Below are 19,225 nucleotides of genomic sequence, written 5' to 3' on the forward strand. Positions count from 1 at the left end.
AGAGACAGAGAGAGAGACAGAGAGAAATAGAGACAGAGATACAAAGAGACAGAGAAAAAGAGACAGAGATAGAGACAGAAAGAGACAGAGACAGAGAGACAGAGAGAAATAGAGACAGAGACAGACAGAGAGACAGAGATAGAGAGAGAGAAATAGAGACAGAGATACAGAGAGACAGAGAGACAGAGATAGAGACAGAAAGAGACAGAGACAGAGAGAGAGACAGAGAGAAATAGAGACAGAGACAGAGAGACAGAAAGAGACAGAGACAGAGAGAGAGACAGAGAAATAGAGACAGAGAGAGAGACAGAGAGAAATAGAGACAGAAAGAGACAGAGAGACAGAGAGAGAGAGAAATAGAGACAGAGAGACAGAGAGAGACAGAGAAAAAGAGACAGAGACAGAGAGACAAAGAGGAGAAAGACAGAGGGAGGGGAGACAGACAGACCCAGAGAGAGACAGAGAAGGATAGAGACATTACACAATGGAAAAAGTCCTGGATTTGTGGTCAGAAATCCTAGGTTCAGACCCCACCTTTGACAAGTACTACCTGTGCAATCTCAAATAAGTTACTTTACGTCTACGAATCTTGTCTGCAAAATGGGGGGGGTTAGTTTTGATGAGAGACGGCTTCTAAAGACCCCTTCCAACTCTAAATCACAGGATCGTCTATGAAACTACAAAGCTCCAAACTGTTGGAAGACCACAAAAATCCAGCTGTGATTCATTGGCAAGACCCGAGTTGAAATCTTGCCTCAGTCGCTGACTGAAAAGTGTAACCTTATTGTAGCCATGTAACCTTGAACAACCTCTGCCTCAGTTTCCTTATCTGTAAAGTGGGAATACTAATAGCACCTACTTCCCAGAGGTATTTTTCAAACCTTACAGTGCTAAATATTAGCTTCTTCTTCTTCTTCTTCTCCTTCTTCTCCTCCTCCTCCTCCTCCTCTGAAACCACATGGTTCGTAAGATGTATCAAAGGGGTCTGGACATCGTTAAGTGATCAGAGCCACCTCTCTCAAAGCCTTCTCCTGGCTTTTCTTTTGGAGGTGCCTGAGGGACCGGGAAGCTCTATTTCTCCCAAGGTCCTTGGGGAGACCAAAGGAAGAATTGGCCTCCATGGGAGCCCCCTGGGATCAGCTCTGAAAGTGAGGGCACATAGTGGGGCATACAGGCAGGTGAATGGTCTTCAGGTCTTCTCAGTGACCTCTGAGGCTTTAGGGTCTTTCCAGCCCAGCCCTGCTCAGCCCTGGCCTTTGCCTCCCCCATCACCAGTCCTGGTTAATAGTGTCAGTGACAGTAGCTGGGGCAGGGCCCTAACTCCATACCCCTCTTGGTTCCAGTCCTCAGACTGGAAGAAGATTCTAATCTCAAGGGTGGAGAAGGGGAAGAAAGAAATCTTCACTGCAGGATGCCCACCTACTGGACTCTTCTCAGGCTGGCCTTTTGCCCACCAATGGGTGTTTATGGCTCCTTTCATCTTGTGAAAGGGGAAGGGTAGTCCCAAGATTACTGACAGATTTATCCCCCAAATTACATGATTACTGAAATCTGCCATTTTTCAGTTCATCAGCAATATTTTCACTGTCCTATCTCTGCCCCAAATGGCCACAGCTTCAGGATCTGGGCTAAGTAGCAATCCAGAACTGATGAGGGAGTGAGTGTTAGCGTGGAAACTTGAGTATGGCCACCAGTTATTGGGCTTTTTCACATTTTATTTTGATCTTCCTAGTAGAATAAAAATTTATTTTAAAATACCAGATTATAGCTTTACGAGAGAGCTCAAGATCATGTTTACTCTGTGAAATACAGCAGGGCGTACAAACGTTATCTCTGACTTAATTAGCCTTTATAAACCTGGATTGCCATATTCTCTAGCAGATGAGGAATTTACTGGTTATGCAGTAAAATGGAATTTTATTCCATAAAGATTTGCTGTGCTAAGGAGCTAACTTCACTCTTAGGCAATAAAAGAATGGATTTCACCTTGAAAGAACTTAGGTATTTAACTTGAAGAATTCTCTGGAAGCCAATGCAAAGCCCTCTTCTAACTTGGTAACCCTTGATCTCTTGTTTGGAATGACAGCCTGGGTTGGACCATTGGGATTAATAATGAATGCATTAGTCAGCGCCTTGTGTGTGTGTTGGGGGTCAGAGGTAGGGGAGAGAGTAAACCCTCTAAATTGAAAAAGTTAGTCTTTTGCTTGGTAAGCCTAAATATTTTAGGCTTGTTTGAAGAATTGAAGTCCAATATTTCATTGATTAACATGTTCTGCACTAAGTATTCACTGTAAGGTATTTAGACTTCTCTTAACTCACCTCTTATTGAATGGTCTCTTCCATTTTAAGGTTGTGTTTTTTTTTTAATTTTTCGAGGAAATGTCATTTAATGGTGGTCCACTAAATTATTTTGGCTCTCACTGCTTTATTTCTAGGCAGACATGTTTCAATCAAGTAATCTCAATGAAATGTATTTTATACCTAGAGCTAGGTAGGTAGTACCTAGGTTAGAGCACTGGACCTGGTATCAGGAGGACCTGAGTTCAAATCTAGCCATAGATACTTTTTTAGGGTATGACTTTGGGTAAGCCATTTAACTTCTGTCTGCTTCATTTTCCTCATCTGTAAAAATGAGAATAATAATAGCACTTATCTTCCAAGGCTGTTGTGAGAGAGGATTGAATGAGATGACATTTGTAAAGCACGTTGCAAACATTAAAGCATGATATAAACACTAGCAATAATAATAACAATAACAACATTTCTGTAACACCTACTATGTGCAAGACACAGTCTAAGTGCTTTACAGTTGTCTTACTGAATCCTCACAACAACCCTAGGAAGTTGGTGGTGTTATTATCATTGTTATTGCTGTTATTGTTATAGTTATCATTACTACCACTACTCAAGAAAGAGAGTGGAGAAGAGAAGAAAGGGGTAGTAAGGAAGCCTCAGGTAAGCTTCCTAAAGAACTTTCTTTGAGTTGAGAATGAGGCTCTTAGGGGTCATGGAATTAGAGCTGGAAGGGACCTTAGAAGCCCCTGAATCCAAGTCCATAATTTTACGGATTGAGGAAACTGAGTCACAGAGGTGTTTAAGCAAGTCACCCAGGGTCACACAGCTAAGACGTATGTGAAGCCCATTTGAACTCGGGTCTTCCTGGCTCCAAATCCCAGACCCTCTCTGCTTTATCACACTGCCTCTCTAAGATCCATAGTATACTAGGTAATACATACATACATAGTATACATGTTCTATAGATGGTATACATGGTATGCTCTGAGAACGTGGCCTATTCACTGACAAAGAGAGGCATGCATGATCAAGGTCGAAGGCAGAAAAGTCAACACAAGATCTTTTCCTCAATAGAAATGCAGTAAGTGCCATAAAGTGAAGTCCCAACTGTGACATATGCAGAATGGCCTGGCCCTAAACAATCACAACCTCTTTGACACTTTCTTCCTCAACAAAATGGAGATAATGCTTTTACTACCTACCTCGTAGGGTTGTTGGAAAGACCACATGAGATGGTGTATGGGGGTGGAAACAGGCTGGTATACTGCACGTAATTTCTTCAATGCTTCAAAAGGTCCGTGTCCTCATCAGCTTGGTGCTTTCTTTGACCAAGGCAGATTGAATTGGCATGGTCAAAAAATTCATTTCCTGGTATCAATCTCCTGGAAAACACTATGTCACTATAAACCCTTCAAATGATTCAGGTAAGACATGGCCAGAAACAATATTGAGGGAGAAGGAGAATGAATGAATGACTATAAAGATGGAGAGAAAGAGCACACCCTCAAGCAACTTGGTAAGAGAAAAGTTGATAAAATTTGCTACCTGTCTGAATAGATGGGGTAAAGAATGGGGTTGTAAAACAAAAACAAGCGAACTTTGTTAGTGGTTCAGCATTTTCTCAACTTGGAGCTTTCTGTCATTCAATCAGATAATAAGGATGGACTGATGTAGATTTCTGAGCTTCTTACATTACCATGTTCTGTACACCCAACTACCGAAACAACTAGAAAGTCATTTTGGGCAAACCTTATCATCAGTAAAATCACCATCATTACCATTACTACCATCGTCATATAATAGCTTTTATGACACATATTTGTAGACTTTGTCTTTATGTTTTATAAAAGATGTTTTGACTGGTGCCCAATATTATCTCTCCTTCTAGGTAGCCCAGCCATGACCCCTAGGAATTTGACTTCCTCAAGTTTGAATGACATTTCTGACAAACCAGAGAAGGACCAGGTAAGTCAGGAATTGTATGTTTTTTGAACTGATAGCATATTAGTATGCATTTAAGAGGTCTCCATCGTTTTGTAGGCAGGGGAGGCAGGACCAAGAGCCATGATTGCACAAGCACTTTCACAGTTCTTCCTTGGAAAGGGCTCCAATTAAATGTCACTGTGTTATTTTAGGATGATAGTTACAGTCCCTAACAGTTAAAGAATTTCGGATGGGCTAATGCGAGATAAATGAACCTAATTAAGCATAATCTTCATTGAATATTGGGGGCACATAATAACATTAGAATAGAAATAAAGAAAAACCCTTTGGGTTCCTACTTTTGAGAGAAAAATATAGCAACTCAGTCAGTTATTAAATGCCCACTATCTGCCAGGCACCATGCTAAGCTCTGGCAATACAAGGCAAAGGGAAAGAATTAAATTAAAATCATGTGGACTATTTTAACAGTGGACTGGTCTATGGGAAAGGAGATTAGCTCTCAAGGGTATGCATTTATTTGTTGGTGTTGCTGTTGTTCAGTTGTTTCCAACTCTTCATGGCCCCATTTGGAGTTTTCTTGGCAAAGATACGGGAGTGGTTTGCCATTTCCTTCTCCAGTTCATTTTCAGTTGAGGAAACTGAAGCAAATAGGGCTAAGTGACTTCACCAGGGTCACACAGCTAGTAAGTGTCTGAGACTGGATTTGAACTCACAAAGATGAGTCTTCCTGACTCCAAGACCAGTGCTCTATGCACTGTGCCACCTAGCTGCCCTGTATGCATTTACGGAATTTGTATTTTGGTGTGAAGCTGTTATTATATCAATGCAGGAGCTCCTGCTACCAAGGTAGACAGGTCCTTTTTTTTTCTTTTCCTTCCTCTCTTCCCACCCCTCCAGTTCAGAGTCTTAGAGAGAGGTTAAGTAAGTTGTCCAAGGTCACACAGCCAGGATGTGTCAGAGTTAGGGCTGGAGGGCTCTCTAGTCATTACACCATACTGTCTCTCTTTTTATAACCATCGGTGGGGAGAATTTCTTGCCTGGATAAGTTAAAAAAGGAATTAAAGAATGACATTAAAATTCTAAGGATTGGGTCTCTTTTTCTTATTTCCACCACTCGTTCTTTTGGCACATTAGGAGAAAAGACAACTCTTTTCAAACCTCTTCCTATTTTTAGGAGGAAAGAAGAAAGGAACAAAAGCAACAAGCATTTATTAAGCTCTTACTGTGTGCAGGCACTGTGCTAAATGCTGGGGATCTAATACAAGCAATAAAACAAGCCAGTTCCTGCCCTCAGGGAGCTTACATTCTAATGGGGGAAGACAGCACATAAAAGAGAGCTGAAAGGTATGGGAAGGAGGAAGGGGGTCATGGGAGGATAGGAAAGGGACTTCACACTTTGCCTGCCATTTCAAAGGTATAGTGGTGTGAGAAGGTTTACATTTGTCTGGGAGTACTTCTAGTCCATGGATTGGGTGCCCCCAATGGGCAGCACATATCAAGAAAAAAGGTGTAGTGAAGCCTGGCATTTATCTAGTACTTTAAGGTTGGCAAAACCTTAATAAATTTCATCTTACTTTATCCTCATAACAACTCTAGGAGGTAGGTGCTATTATTATCCCCCTTTTATAGAGGGGGAAACTGAGTCAGCATCTCTCAGTTAGTATGTGTCTGAGACTAGATTCAAATTTAGGTCTTCTTGACCCTAAGTAGCACTGCCTCTGAGGTAAAACAGGGATTTTCCCCTGGAGTTCATATCTTCCGCTCTAGTCTACTTTCACCTTAGTTGAGACTTTCATCACCACGCACCTGGATTATTGCAACAACCTTCTCCTGGTTTCTCTCCCACGTCACTTGTCTCTTCTCTCTCATCCAACGGCACCTGTACCCTTGCCAGGCTAATCTTCCTAAGCCACCAGCTTCATTAAGTTACTCCTCTGGTACAATTCTCAAAATCCCCCTGTCGGCTAGCTTATTCAGTTCAAACTCCTACCTGCTTTTTAAAATCTTTCAGTAATCTGACGCCAGCCAATCTCTCTGGCCTGTTCTCCCCTCCCCCACTCTCTGCTCCAGCCAGCCAGGCCTGTTCCTTCCTGTTCCAGGAGTGGCCCATGCTCCTCCTGGCTCCCCTTCCTTCTTTCTCTTGGCCTAACCAAGTCTTCTCATCCTTGGAGCATCAGACCAAGCATCACCTCACAGAGTTCAGCTCTCTCACTCTACTCCAGCTCATACTGACTTCTCTCTTCCATGGACTTTTATTTCATGAAAAGTTGCTTACTCTATGAACTGGGCCTGGACTCAGGAGGACCTGAGTTCAAATCTGACCTCAGACACTTACTAGTTGTGTGACCCTGGGCAAGTCACTTGACCCTTTTTCCTCATCTGTAAAATGAACTGAAGAAGGAAAGGGCAAACCACTGCAGTATATCTGCCAAGAAAACCCCAAATGGGGTCATGGGAGAGTTGGGCATGACTGAAATGACTGAACAGATACAAAACGCAATGCTACTCTATGGCTTTGCCTCTTGATTATTCTGCAATTATATTAATTTTTCTCTTAACTAGATTGAATCAATATCTATCCCATTTCTTATCATATATATTAAAAATTGTTCATTGATAGATTGAACTGACAGGCACTATTCTACATTTGATGGATAGGACTGTTTATAAAAGGAATTTATAACTTGGAATCCGTTGAAAGAGTCCATATATAGATTTTGGGGGGAGGGGAGTCTATGAACTTAAATTTTTTGTTACTGTATTCCAATATAATTGGTTTTCTGTATGATTCTATCTTATTCATTTAAAAACATGAATCTGAGAAAGGATTCATAGATTTTGCCAGAATGCCAAAGAGGTCCATGATATAAAAAAAAGAAAGAGAAGAATCCTTTGCCTATATGAAAATTTCCCATAAATTATTCATCCTACAACATAATTTAAGGACATGTTAGTTTTCCTAGATAGCCTTAGGAAGCAGTCATCTTAACATGTGAAAAATACAGTATCAGCTATAAATTTGGGAATTGTAATGTTATGAAAGTCTGTTGAAATGAAGGAGGAAGATGTTGAAATAATGAAAGCAGATGGAACTCTGATAGTTGTCAGAAAATCAAGGAGAGCTGGAGACTGAAAATATATCGTTCTTTTTCTAGCACACAATACTGATTAGGGAGAGGGTCCTGCAGGTGTCGGAGAAAAGGCTGAATGCAACTTTATGATAATTGTACTTTAAGGGCATCCTTTTCCCTTTGACCTGGTTTTATTTTCATAGCGCCTAGCATTCAGTAAGTGCTTAATAAATGCTTTTTGAGTTGACTTGTTGTCATTCAGTTGTTTTTCAGTTGGATTTGACTCTTCGTGACCCCATTTGGGTTTTTTTTTTGGCAAAGATACTGGAATGGTTTGCCATTTCCTTCTCCAGCTCATTTTATAGATGAGGAAACTGAGGCAAACGGGGTTAAGTGACTTGCCCAGGCCCACACAGCTAGTAAGTGTCTGAGACCAGAGTTGAACCCAGGTGACTGATTATTAATTAGCTTCCTCAGGCACCTCAAAATTCAATGCTCAATGCTTTGCCGACCTGCCAGAGATATCTGGTTGACTTGGTAGGTGTACATTCTTTTGGGGAAACAAGCACTTTAGAATTTTTTTAAAAATTGAATAATAAATTGCCCCACTGGTATTTTGATTTATAAATTTTCTGATGTCAGAGTCTTGTGACCTCTGGCATAGACATGCCCAAGAAAATGGGGAGGGTTTTAGAATGTACCTTCAAGCTGCTGATTCCATTTCCATATTTAATCTCATCATCCTGAACTCTAGAATAATCCAGGGTTATGTCTAGATGTTTCCTCATGGATTACTGTAAATTCAACCTATCTCTTAGCTACTAAACTCAGAGCCCTCAGAGCAGTTCATCGAATATTACTTATTTGGTAAACTGGAGAAACCTCCCTTCCTAATGGTGGTTACCCATATTAAATCCCTTAATCTTCTGGAGTTAAACATTAAGAATATGCAATTAATTATTTATGCAGATATGCAGATAATTATTTACAATAACTTTAATTATTTACAATATTTTAGCTGTGAGAAAAATCAGTCACCTCAAGCCTCACTGTAATTATAGATGACTTTGCTTTTGAGAATAGCCCCACACCATTTAGTTCACTTAAGATAACAAGAAAAGCGTCCTCACAAGGATCTTCTTTATTATCTTCACAAAATTAAAGTGATAAGAGTTTTATAAAGAAAGAAGATTTCTCCATCTTCTTTCTCCATGTGCTCTCTCAAGTTTCTCTCCAGAAGCAACAGCAAAATAATATCTTCAGTTTGTCTCAAACTCTTTACACTCCTCATAAAATTCTCCTTATGATATTTCATCATAAAATGACAATGAAGACAGTTCTAACAAGAAAGAAGTTTCTTCTCACCTTCTTTTTCTCTTTCTTCTCCCTAGTTTATCTTACAGATTGGCATAGAGCAAGGTTTAAACTCCCACATGTTTCCTGCCCGCAGAGGGAGAAGCGCCTGGTAGCAGCTTCATATGTAACTCTTTGCATCTTTCCTTCTTCAAGAGATAGTAATGGGTCTCTAGCCTTTGCTGGAGAGACTTTTGAAATAAGGGTTAAATTGAATTGGGGACAGTTGTCCTTTCCCATTCCTTGGGTACATTCTACTCCTTAAGCACTTAAAAAACCGAAAGATACAAAAGCCCTTTTCAAGGGATGCTAACTGCAGAGAAATGCAAACATAGGCAGACACAGTGAAAATTATTTGCTGGGCCCTCTCGTTCACCTTCCTTCCAGCAGAGTAGTATCACAGTATACAGCTGAGTTTAAGCAATACCAACCCAGATGCTTATGATCTTTTTTTTTTTTAATACAGGAAGCCTAGAAGGAGAACAAGGCCAATATCTTCATTAGGGCTATTAGAAACTATTTCTTGCTTTCTGTTCCCACAGCTCAGCCATTCCCCCACCCCCAACCTCCCCACTATGCCACGACTATAGTAACACATAGGAATCTGGTGTTATGAGCTAGTAATTTATTAGGCCTTGATTATCCTGGGGAGAATAAATAAGATGATATTATTAAGCTTGTAAAGCTTTAAAACTTCTGGTAATTCTAATAAAAATGTGGTATCATTGAGGTTTAGGGGAGCTGGGACCTGAAATAGCAACACATGGTTCCTGTGCAAATGAATTCGACCCAAGTCTTCTTTCAGCCAAAGACAAGGTTTATTAAAGATCTGCCATATTGGCCAGACTCTTCAGGAATCTGAACATTTGTGACACTCGTATTGACAAGTGGGCTAGATTGAATCTGAGCACTTGAATGGGAACAAGATGGATCTTACATACAGAAAGACTGTGGGAGGAATCTAAGAGTGGCCAAGTAGTCTAGGGTGACTGGGAGGTAAAAGAGAAGGACAAGGAACACCAGGCACCTGGACCACGTGGCCAAGGGAGACTGGGGTCTAGATAGGATCCAGGAGTGGAGGTCTAGGGTGGGGCCAGATGCAGACAATGAAAAGGCAGTTAATTAACTGGTGAACGCCAGAGACTTGACTATGTGGGGAAAATCAAGGAGAGTTCGAGGGGGGGAGGTTTCCAGAGCCTGTACCCCATCATTATCCAGCTAAACCCAGCCGAAATATTCCCTCCACTTCCATTTATTTTCATTAAAAATTTTCTTTTATCCAGACCTCTCTTTTTTTTTTGTCCTTAAATCTCTTTAAGAGCAGCATTATGGGGGAGCAAGGAAAGACAAGTTGAAAGTAGATCAGTGAATAGGGAATTGCTAACAAACTGGGAGAAGTTAGAATAGCTGAAATTATGGAAACTGAAAATGCATCGTCTTTTTTGGCAGAAGCCTTGGGAAAAGAGAGAATCATGAGTCCCCTTCTAAACATTTTGATCCTTACAGAGGTGCAAAATGAAGCTTTTTTCATGGCCGAGGAAATTCTCCTTTTGCCAGAAAACTGGACCCACTTCTGACATAACGCAGTGAAAACAAACAAATCCACCAGCCACTCTCCTGGGAGTCAGAAGACAGGAACCATCATCCCCACTCTGACTCTAAAGAGATCCTGGGGAAAATGACTTTGCCCATCTGGGCCTCATTGTCCTCCTCTTTAAAAAAAAAAGGGAGTGGGAGGCACATGATCTCAAAGATCTCTTCCAGCTCTGGCTGTCATGGTGTTAAAAGCACATGGTTGAATTTCAGATGTCTCCAGAGCATTCCACTTGAAATGTCCACTAGGTAATTGTTGGTGGAGGACTTGATGGGGTGCTCAGGCCCAGACCTAAGATCTTGTCTCTGGAAGCCTTCCAATTTCTCAGTAAGCCCCTGTGCTGTGAGAACAGTTTCTCTTGTTGCAGAACACATTCTCTTATCAGAACAAACAGAGGGGTGCTTGGCCCAAGAATTTTTGTCCCTAGCTGGCACAAGGACTCTTCCTCCCACCAGATCCCCAAGTCCAGGCCTCTGACAACACCCTCAATGTTTGGCATACTCCCTACACCTTCCCCTCCATAGCTCCCAAAGACACCTGGACCCTGTAGTATCACTGGCATTATTTTCTCATGTCCCTTTTCTATATAAACCCCAGGAACATCCTCAGTCCCTCACAGGTTCCCGTAAGGATCCTTGCCCACTTTTGCTAAAGCATTACAATTAACTCCTTGCCACTTGATTAATAGAAGGCTTGAGTGTGTGAATTCATTCCAGACACTCTGCCTTGGCATTCTTGGGGTCCCAGAACCCCAAAACCTCATGAGACTGAAGTCCAGGGGAGAGATGGCCTGGATATGTAGGTCTGAAAGTCATCTGAATAGGGATGATAGGTGAACCCTGGAAGCTGATGAGTCTACCAAGGGACTGTACAGAGAAAAGAGAAGAGGGTCTAGAACAGACGCTTGGACAAATCTGTGTCACCCAGAGTTAGGGAACATGTCAAACAGACAGAGGAGGAACAGTCAGAAAGGCAAGAGGAGAACCCGGAGACAGGTGTTGTGAAAACTCTGAAAGGACAAGATAGTCAGCAGTGTAAAATGCAGTAGCTAGAAGGATTAGGACTGAGGCAGTGCCATCATATTTGGTAATTAAGAAATCACTGGTAACTTTGGAGAGAGCAGTTTCAGTTGAATTGATGAGGTCAGAGATCAGGTTACAAAGGGTTGGAGGAGAGGAAATGCAGGCCACCAGTGTAGACAGTTTTATCAAGGAGTTTGAGGAAGGGGAGAAGAAATATACAGGGCAATAGCTTGAAGGGGTAGTAGTGAAGCCTTTTTTTTTTTTGAGATAAAGGAGACCTGGCCATGTTTGAAGGCAGTAGGGAAGGATCAGGCAGAAAGAAGAAGCTGAAGACAAGAGAAACAGAGAGACAGAGAAAGACAGAGAGAGGGAAGGGGAGAAAGAAAGGGAGAGAGACAGAAGAGACAGAGAGAGAGACAGAGATGCAGAGATATAGAAACATAGAGACACCTAGAGAGACAGAGACAGAGAGAGGGAGGGGGAGAAAGAAAGGGAGAGATAGAGGGGGAGAGGGAGGAAGAAAAAGAGAGAGAGACAGAGACACCGAGGGAGACAGAGATAGAAATATAGAGACAAAGAGAAACGGAGAGAGCTGAGGCGGGTTTGAGGGGATTGAGGATGCATACAATCTTGTAAACATAACAGGAGGATTATTATGAGAACCACAGGAGGAAGGTAAGCTATATAAAAGCACTTTCCAACCTTAAAGTGCTAATGTTGGTTATTATAATTACCTTACATATCTATCCAGATCTTTGCCCGTCCAGGCCTACCTAGAAGGAAATCTTTGCCATTTGGAGTATCTCATACAATTTGCATTCTACTGGTAGGAAAAGTGGAATAGAAAAAATGTAATTTCCACAAGACCTCCTGCTCCTGTAAGTGCAAGAAGTGGCCAGGATTTGATCTTTTCCTTCAGGTACCGCATGGCTTTCTCAGAAGTCTTTAAGATGCTCGTAGCCCATAGAGCTGGCTGAGGCAGGGGATCTTCTCTCCACAGAGAACTAGGCTAGGAGCCATGAGATCTGGGTGCAAGCTTGTGTCCTTTCTCTTCTATCTTTGAGATATTAGTCAAATTGCTTAAACGTTAAGCTCCATAAATGGAAGGCCTCTATCTGATCCAAATGTTCTGTCTCTCTTAGTTTTTTTTTTAGTTTTTGTAATTTATTATATTTGTTACTATTCAGAATCTGGTTGTTGTTATTGAGTCATGTCTGACTCTTTGTGACCCCTTTTGGAGTTTTCTTGCTATTTCTTTCTCTAGCTCATTTTACAGATGAGGAAACTGAGGCAAGCAGGTTGGAGTGACTTGCCTGGAGTCACACAGCTAGGAAGTGTCTGAACCAGACTTGAACTCAGGAAGATGAGTCTTCCTGACTCTAGACCGGGCATTCTAGCTACTGCCCCACCTAGCTGCCCTAGCACTGAATAAATGTTCATGGAAAGAATGTTGAAAGTGCCTTTTGGCCTTTGGTTATGTCCTCTCTCAGCTGCAAATAACCAGACTTGACTTGAAGTTGGGGAGGTAGACCCGCTGATCTTTTGGAATCCTCTCCAAGTTTAAGACCCGTGAATCAATCCCTCTGATCTTTTTGCTGGTGCTTTTAATCTGTATAGCTGAAGAGTTACTCCTCCTACTCATCAACAGCACCTCTGATTCCTCTAGGCCTATGTGAAAGTGAAGGCTGGTAGATTTCCTTGGGTTTCTGCCATGGGATAGTTTGAGCCTCTTGTTTTAGTTAATAGAAAATTTTAAATTAACAAACATTTATTTTCCCTTCTCTCTCAACCCCCATTAAAAAAAAAAAAGAACAAAACCACTTTGGCAAATAAGTCCAGACAAGCAAAATATACTCCCACATTGTCCATAACAAAAGTGTATGTCTCATTCTGATTCTTGAGTCCATTCCTTCCTGGCAGAAGGTGGGGAGTATGTTTCATCATGGGTCCTCTGGAATTCTGAATGGTCGTTGTGTTGATCAGAATTCTTAAGTCTTTTGAAGTTGTTTGGCTTTGTAATGTTGTTTTTCTTGTATAAATTGCTCTCCTGGTTCTGCTAACTTCCTTTTGCATCAGGGCATAATCCTTCTGTTTTCAGTGCAGAGGGCAGCAGGAACAGGAGATACAGGGACAAGGGGAATATGAACGTTCATCATCTAATGCTATTTTAGTGATCAAAAGTATTTAAAGGATCTATATTTTCATTCACACTGGAACCCTTTCATGCCTTTGCATAGGGTTTAATAAATTTCTATGACTAAAATAATTGATCACCTGTTAGCCAAGCCTTCAATGATAAACTTAGCCACACTGGTTCTTGGGTGACAAATATAGAGTTTTCTAGCATAGCTTATGCCTCATAAACAATGACCTTCAAGAACCCAGGATCAATTCTGCCCTGCGATCAGGCATCAGAATAGTACTATGGTGCAATAATCATTATCATAGTCCTTGTCATATGCATTCTCATAATTTATACTTGAAAGAAGGGATTTGTGTTCAGGTCTTCCTCAGCCACTAATCTATGCAAAGACCAAAGCTTGGCATGCTGGAACTGGAAAGGACGTTTTGAAGAGGGCATGGATGCCATGGTAGGCAGGTCTCATGTTCTTCATCTGTAAAATGACTGAGTTGGACTAGATCAGGAGTTCTTTAACTTAGGGCACATGGCCTGGTTTTGTTTTGTTTTTAATTTATAACCATGTTTTCACATAGTTGGTTTCTTTTGTAATCCTATGTATTTTATGCATTTAAAATTGTCCTTCTGAAAAGGGACCTGTAGGCTTTACCAGATTGCCAAAGGGTACCATGATACACAAAAAGGTTAAGACCCCTGGACTAGAAGATCTTTCAATTGACTCTTAACAATCAACGATCCTATCATTCTAATAGACCCTTGAGATAATTAGCAGTTATTTTCCTAGGTAGTACCAGAAAGAACTAGCATTTTCCTCAAGTATCAATCCAAAGAATCAAGGGTAAAAGTCTCCTCTGCCCTCTGATCACACAGGAAATCAGAGGTGACATTTGGATCAGACTTCACTTTCTTCTTTCCAAATCCATTGTTGGGTTGACTTGAATTTTTCAAAGATCGTCGTTGTTTGAGAAGGAAGCACAGGATTGCCAGGGAGAAAGAGATCACAAAAAAAACAAAACAAAGGAAATCCCCTGTCTTTTATACTGGTTGCTTGGTTCCTCTCCGTTCTGTTTTGTTTTTGTTGCTACTTTCGGGCAGGAGCAGAAGAGTGAATTGTCAGAGTTAAATTTGTTTTCAAAGGACTTTTATAATTAATTAGCCAATGTCCTGGAATTGATCTTGGCCTTGCAGGCATTTTTGCCTCTGAGTACATCCAAGTTGGCTCAAGAAACTTCCATCAGGGTCCTGCTTCAGTTACTGATTGACTGATTAATCTGCTCGGATGGAATTTAAATAGCAGGGAGGATGCCTTCTGATTTTCTCCAGCCACACAATTTTCCAGTAGCACACAAAGATGACTAAATGAACAGTAAGGGCAGGTTTGTGATAGGCAATGGAATTTTTCTTTCCAAAAGTTTCATAGCTCTTTGGACTCACTCTGGAGACCCAATATAAGGGTCCTAGATTCATAGATCTAGAAATAGAAAGTGCCAACAAGGTCATTTATCCCATCCTTTTCATTTCACAGAACCAAGGCCTAGAGAAATTAAATGACTTGTCTAAGGTCACACCGGTAGTAAACAGCCATGAGATTTTGAATTAAGGTCCTAGGACTATACTACATCACAATACCTCCTATTACGCATTTAATTGATGATTCAAAGTCTTCCTTCCAGTGAGAATCTGCCTTTGAAAAATAGAAATAAACCTTTTGAAAAAAATAAATGGACCTTATATTTTATTTATTTTTGGCCATCCCTATACTATGTACATAAGTACATTCAATAATAGAAATCTCATTGTGAAATGGCTTAGTTCAATTAATAGGAGAAAATAATGATTGTCAGGATTTAGGTCAATCAGTATTTCAACAAGATTCCAATTTGTATGCTAAGTACAAAAAGAGTTTTGGGGAGAACCAGCTGTTTCAAAATGATATCTGGAGATCTGACTGTAAATCTCTACGAATAAAGTTCTTTTCCTTTTCTTATCATTACAGCTATGTCATATAAGTTCTCTTTATTATACAATTCTCTCTCCTAATTCCTTTAATTTTCTATCGCCTCCCGCCCCCTGACCTTTCCCTTTTTTTTTTTTAAAGTGTAAATTAACTGAGTGTTAAATAAAGATGGTTCAGTTTGCTCATATGGAGTTTTCCAATGAGAATGGGAACAGCTGAAGGGTCCCCTTGGGAGTGACTTTACCATTCTACCACTTAGCTCCAATTCTCCCATGGAAATACTTTGCCTATGGGTAAATGAGTGATGCTTTTGTAGATATTCTGGGTCTCTGTTCAGGGATTGCCAACAAGGAAATTCAGGTGCAAACGTCATTTGAATCTTGCCACAATGATGCCCAATATCCCATCCAATTATAATAGCAGTAGAAAGATGCAAGCACTAAGGAGATGTACAAACAAACACCCTGCTAATTCCTGGCACTCACTTCAGGCTCTCGAATACCTTATTTTCTACTTCCTCGGCTACTTATTTCCCAAGGGCTTATCACTATGGTTGGTTATCTGGGCATCTGCCCCATCTGTGGCAGGGTGGAATTTGTCCTGGAGTTATATTTCTGATGTGGATTGGAATCCTCATCAGTGTCAAATGCTGGCTTTCATATTGAATATATATATTTGGTTTTCCTAGTTCTCATTTCTGATCCCTTGTCTTTTGCAGAATTTGGGTGTGGATTTTTTGTTTGCTTCTTTATTTAATGAAAGAACGAGGAGATGAAACTGATAGCCACATCCTAATTTGAAACTGCTGAACTATAACCTGTTTAAAATGTCACTCAGAAGGAAGAGTCTAGGATTGACAGTCACAGTTTCTTAATATAGGAGAGAGCCCGATTTAGCTGAAATGATTGCAAATTCTTTAGAAGCCATATTACTATTCCCTTTCTTGACAAAGTCACAGATTTCTTGCCTCTTCCTATCCTGGTGCCAATGCAAGGCTTTGCACTAATGGCTTTCCAGGGAGTACTGTGGAAAGAGCATTAGATTTGGAATCAGAAAACCTGAGTTCAAATCCCACCTGACACTTTCTACCTATGTGTTCTGGGTAAATTACATCACGTTTTGGACCACAGTTTACTTATGTGTAAAACAGATGAGTTGGGTTACATGGCTTTGAGATCCCTTCCAACTCAAGACTATATGACCCTTTGACCCCATCCCTTAGGTTCAAATCCCAGTTTTATTATTTTTTGTGATATCAGGCAAGTTACATAACCTCTGTGTGCCTCAGTTTCCTCATCTGTAAAATGAGAAGGTTTGGACTAGTTGGTTTCTAAGATTTATTTCAGTTCTAAATCTATGATCCTATAATTCACTGTCAGCTTGATCGAAACGTATAATAGAATCTGTGCTGTTGTTCAGTCATTTTTCAGTCTTGTCTGACTCTCTGTGACCCCATTTGGGGTTTTCTTGGCAAAGATGCTGGAGCAGTTTGCCATTTCCTTCTCCAGCTCATTTCAGAAACTGAGGCAAACTGAGATTAAGTGACTTGCCCAGGGTCACACAGCCGACACTTTCTTTTGAGTGCTATACTGGTGTTTTCATGCATTAAACAGAATTTGATGGCATTGGTCACCAGGTGTTCTTAACTTTGGTATTGAGACTGAACTTCCTCTAGTAGTTAAAAGAGAATCTCTTTCCTAGTAGACGTCTGAGGCTGGATTTGAACTTGGGTCTTTCTGACTCTAGGCCCAGCGCTCTATCCATCGTGCCGCCGAGCTGCTCAATAGAATCTATAACCTTGTTCATTTTCCTGTCCAATTGGAACACCCTAGAATGGGCAACAAAAGTCAAGTGATCTCATCTGAGGCCCCTGTTTTACTATAAATATAATATAAATCACCCTTTAGGCTATTGATCAAAGCAGTTTTAAAAACCATCATCTTTTCATGTGATCAGACATTTTCACGAATCATAAATCCATGTCCTGGTTTAATGTGATTCTCTCTTCCTATCTTTCCCCTCTCTGTCTCATACTCTTACAGTTTTAACAGTAACAAGTTATTGGTTGTATCTGAGGAAGACTCATTTAGAGAGTTACATAAAAATGGGGGTGTATTTTAAAAAGCACATCTCCTAGTACATACATCTGTTAATACTTCCTTGTAGATCTCTGATATGTCAAATAACATAGCATTTGCTTAAGAATGGACTCTCTATCAACAAATAAAACTCAGTGACTAAACCAGACAGGAGTCACCAAAATCTTATGCTACACTTTTAGATAAGGAAATGAGGAGTCTTTTGTAAAGTTTAAATTTGTTATTTCCGGCGACTTGGAATTTACAGTAAACTTGAGTTGTTCCTCAAACACCCAGATGTCTTTGTGCTGGCTTAGGTTTGTTGGAATGCATGAATTAGGGCAGGAGGACATAGCCAATAGCATAGATGAATGTAGAGTTAACTCAGACTCTTTTCTTTCAATGTAAGCCTACAATATCTCTTGAGTGTTGTACTGGTGTTTTCATGCATTAAACTGAATTTGATGGAATTGGTCACCAGGCTTTCTTAATCTTTGTATTGAGACTGAACTTCCCTTGGTAGTTAAAAGAGAATTTCTTTCCTAAATAAGAAATCTCTGATATATTTTCCACTTGAAACAGATTTCATTTAGTAGAGTGATTCAGGTCACCTGAGATTAGGAATACATTGTTTTTGAAAAATATTAACCTATAGGTCATCCTGCCCCTACAATCTATTGATGATGTTAACATTGGTTGTTGTTCAGTCATGTCTAACTCTTTGTGACCCTGTTTTGAAGTTTCTTGGCAAAGACACTGGAGTGGTTTGCTGTTTCCTTCTCAAGCTCATTTTTACAGATGAAGAATTGGGACAAACAGGGTTAAGTGACTGGCCCAGGGTCACACAGCTAGTAAGTGTCTGAGGCCAGATTTGAACTCAGGAGGATGAGTTTTCCTGATTCCAAGCCCAGAGCTCTATTCACTGAGTCACCTAGCTGCCCTAACAAGATATAGACAGGATAAATTTAAGGCAATCTCAGAGACAATTAACTAGCATAGCCCTAAAGTAACTGAGAAATGACCTTCCCTTAACCAAATTCCTCAAAATTCTCTCCAATGAAGGCTACTTCTTCTTCTCCTCCAGTCCTAAGAGGAAGAGTACTCTTGGATGTATTCCTGTATCCTCATCTGCCATTTCCAGACCAATATTCTATTGGCATCACTCAGTTTCTCCTCTCATTCTACCCAACTGGTGCTTTTGGTCTTTTAGACCAAATTCTCCCCAAACAGAAATACTCTCTAACACTTTCCTGAAACATGGCCATCCAGACTTTCCATGATTACTTTCTAGAGTGGTCCATCTTATTTTTCAATGGTTCTAATGATTAGGACAAGTCAGGAACTTTCTACTTTTGCTAGACAGCTCCAGGAGACATTGAGAATGTTGAAGGCTCCTATTGCTACAATATCTTCCCTCCATGTGGGTGGCATCATGGTACTAGATTTGCCATTAGAACCTGGGTTCAAATCCCACTGTGTGATCATGGGCAAGTCAATTAACTTCACTGGGTCTTGGTTTCTTCAACTATAAAATGAGGAGACGGATTAGACCACCTCTATGGTTCCTTCTGTCTCTGAACGCTTGTGGTCTTCTGTCTTCTGTCAGGGATATGATTTGTGTCTCTACTTCATCTGTTTCTTGTTTCAGATTTGGCAGTCTGAAGCACATCCTCAATCACAAACCTCCTTCCACAGGAAGGTTCCTCTCACTAATCCCACTCATGCTACGAATGAATCATCCACGACCTGGAGTGATGGATGCATTACCATT

The 19,225-nt window shown here is 40.6% G+C and overlaps 1 protein-coding gene across 2 annotated transcripts in view; it reads left to right on the plus strand.

Moving 5' to 3' along the window:
* Positions 1-19,225, plus strand: part of SLC4A4 (solute carrier family 4 member 4) — a 392,678-nt gene that overhangs the window by 229,638 nt on the left and 143,815 nt on the right. For both annotated transcript variants that reach the window (XM_027854521.1, XM_027854522.1), the window contains exon 7: positions 4,184-4,260. In XM_027854521.1, coding sequence (XP_027710322.1) covers positions 4,184-4,260 — 77 coding nt within the window. The remainder of the gene's footprint in view (positions 1-4,183; positions 4,261-19,225) is intronic.

Source organism: Vombatus ursinus, unplaced genomic scaffold (genome assembly GCF_900497805.2).
Source record: "Vombatus ursinus unplaced genomic scaffold, bare-nosed wombat genome assembly UNPS02010461.1, whole genome shotgun sequence".
In the NCBI taxonomy this organism is placed as follows: Eukaryota; Metazoa; Chordata; class Mammalia; order Diprotodontia; family Vombatidae; genus Vombatus; species Vombatus ursinus.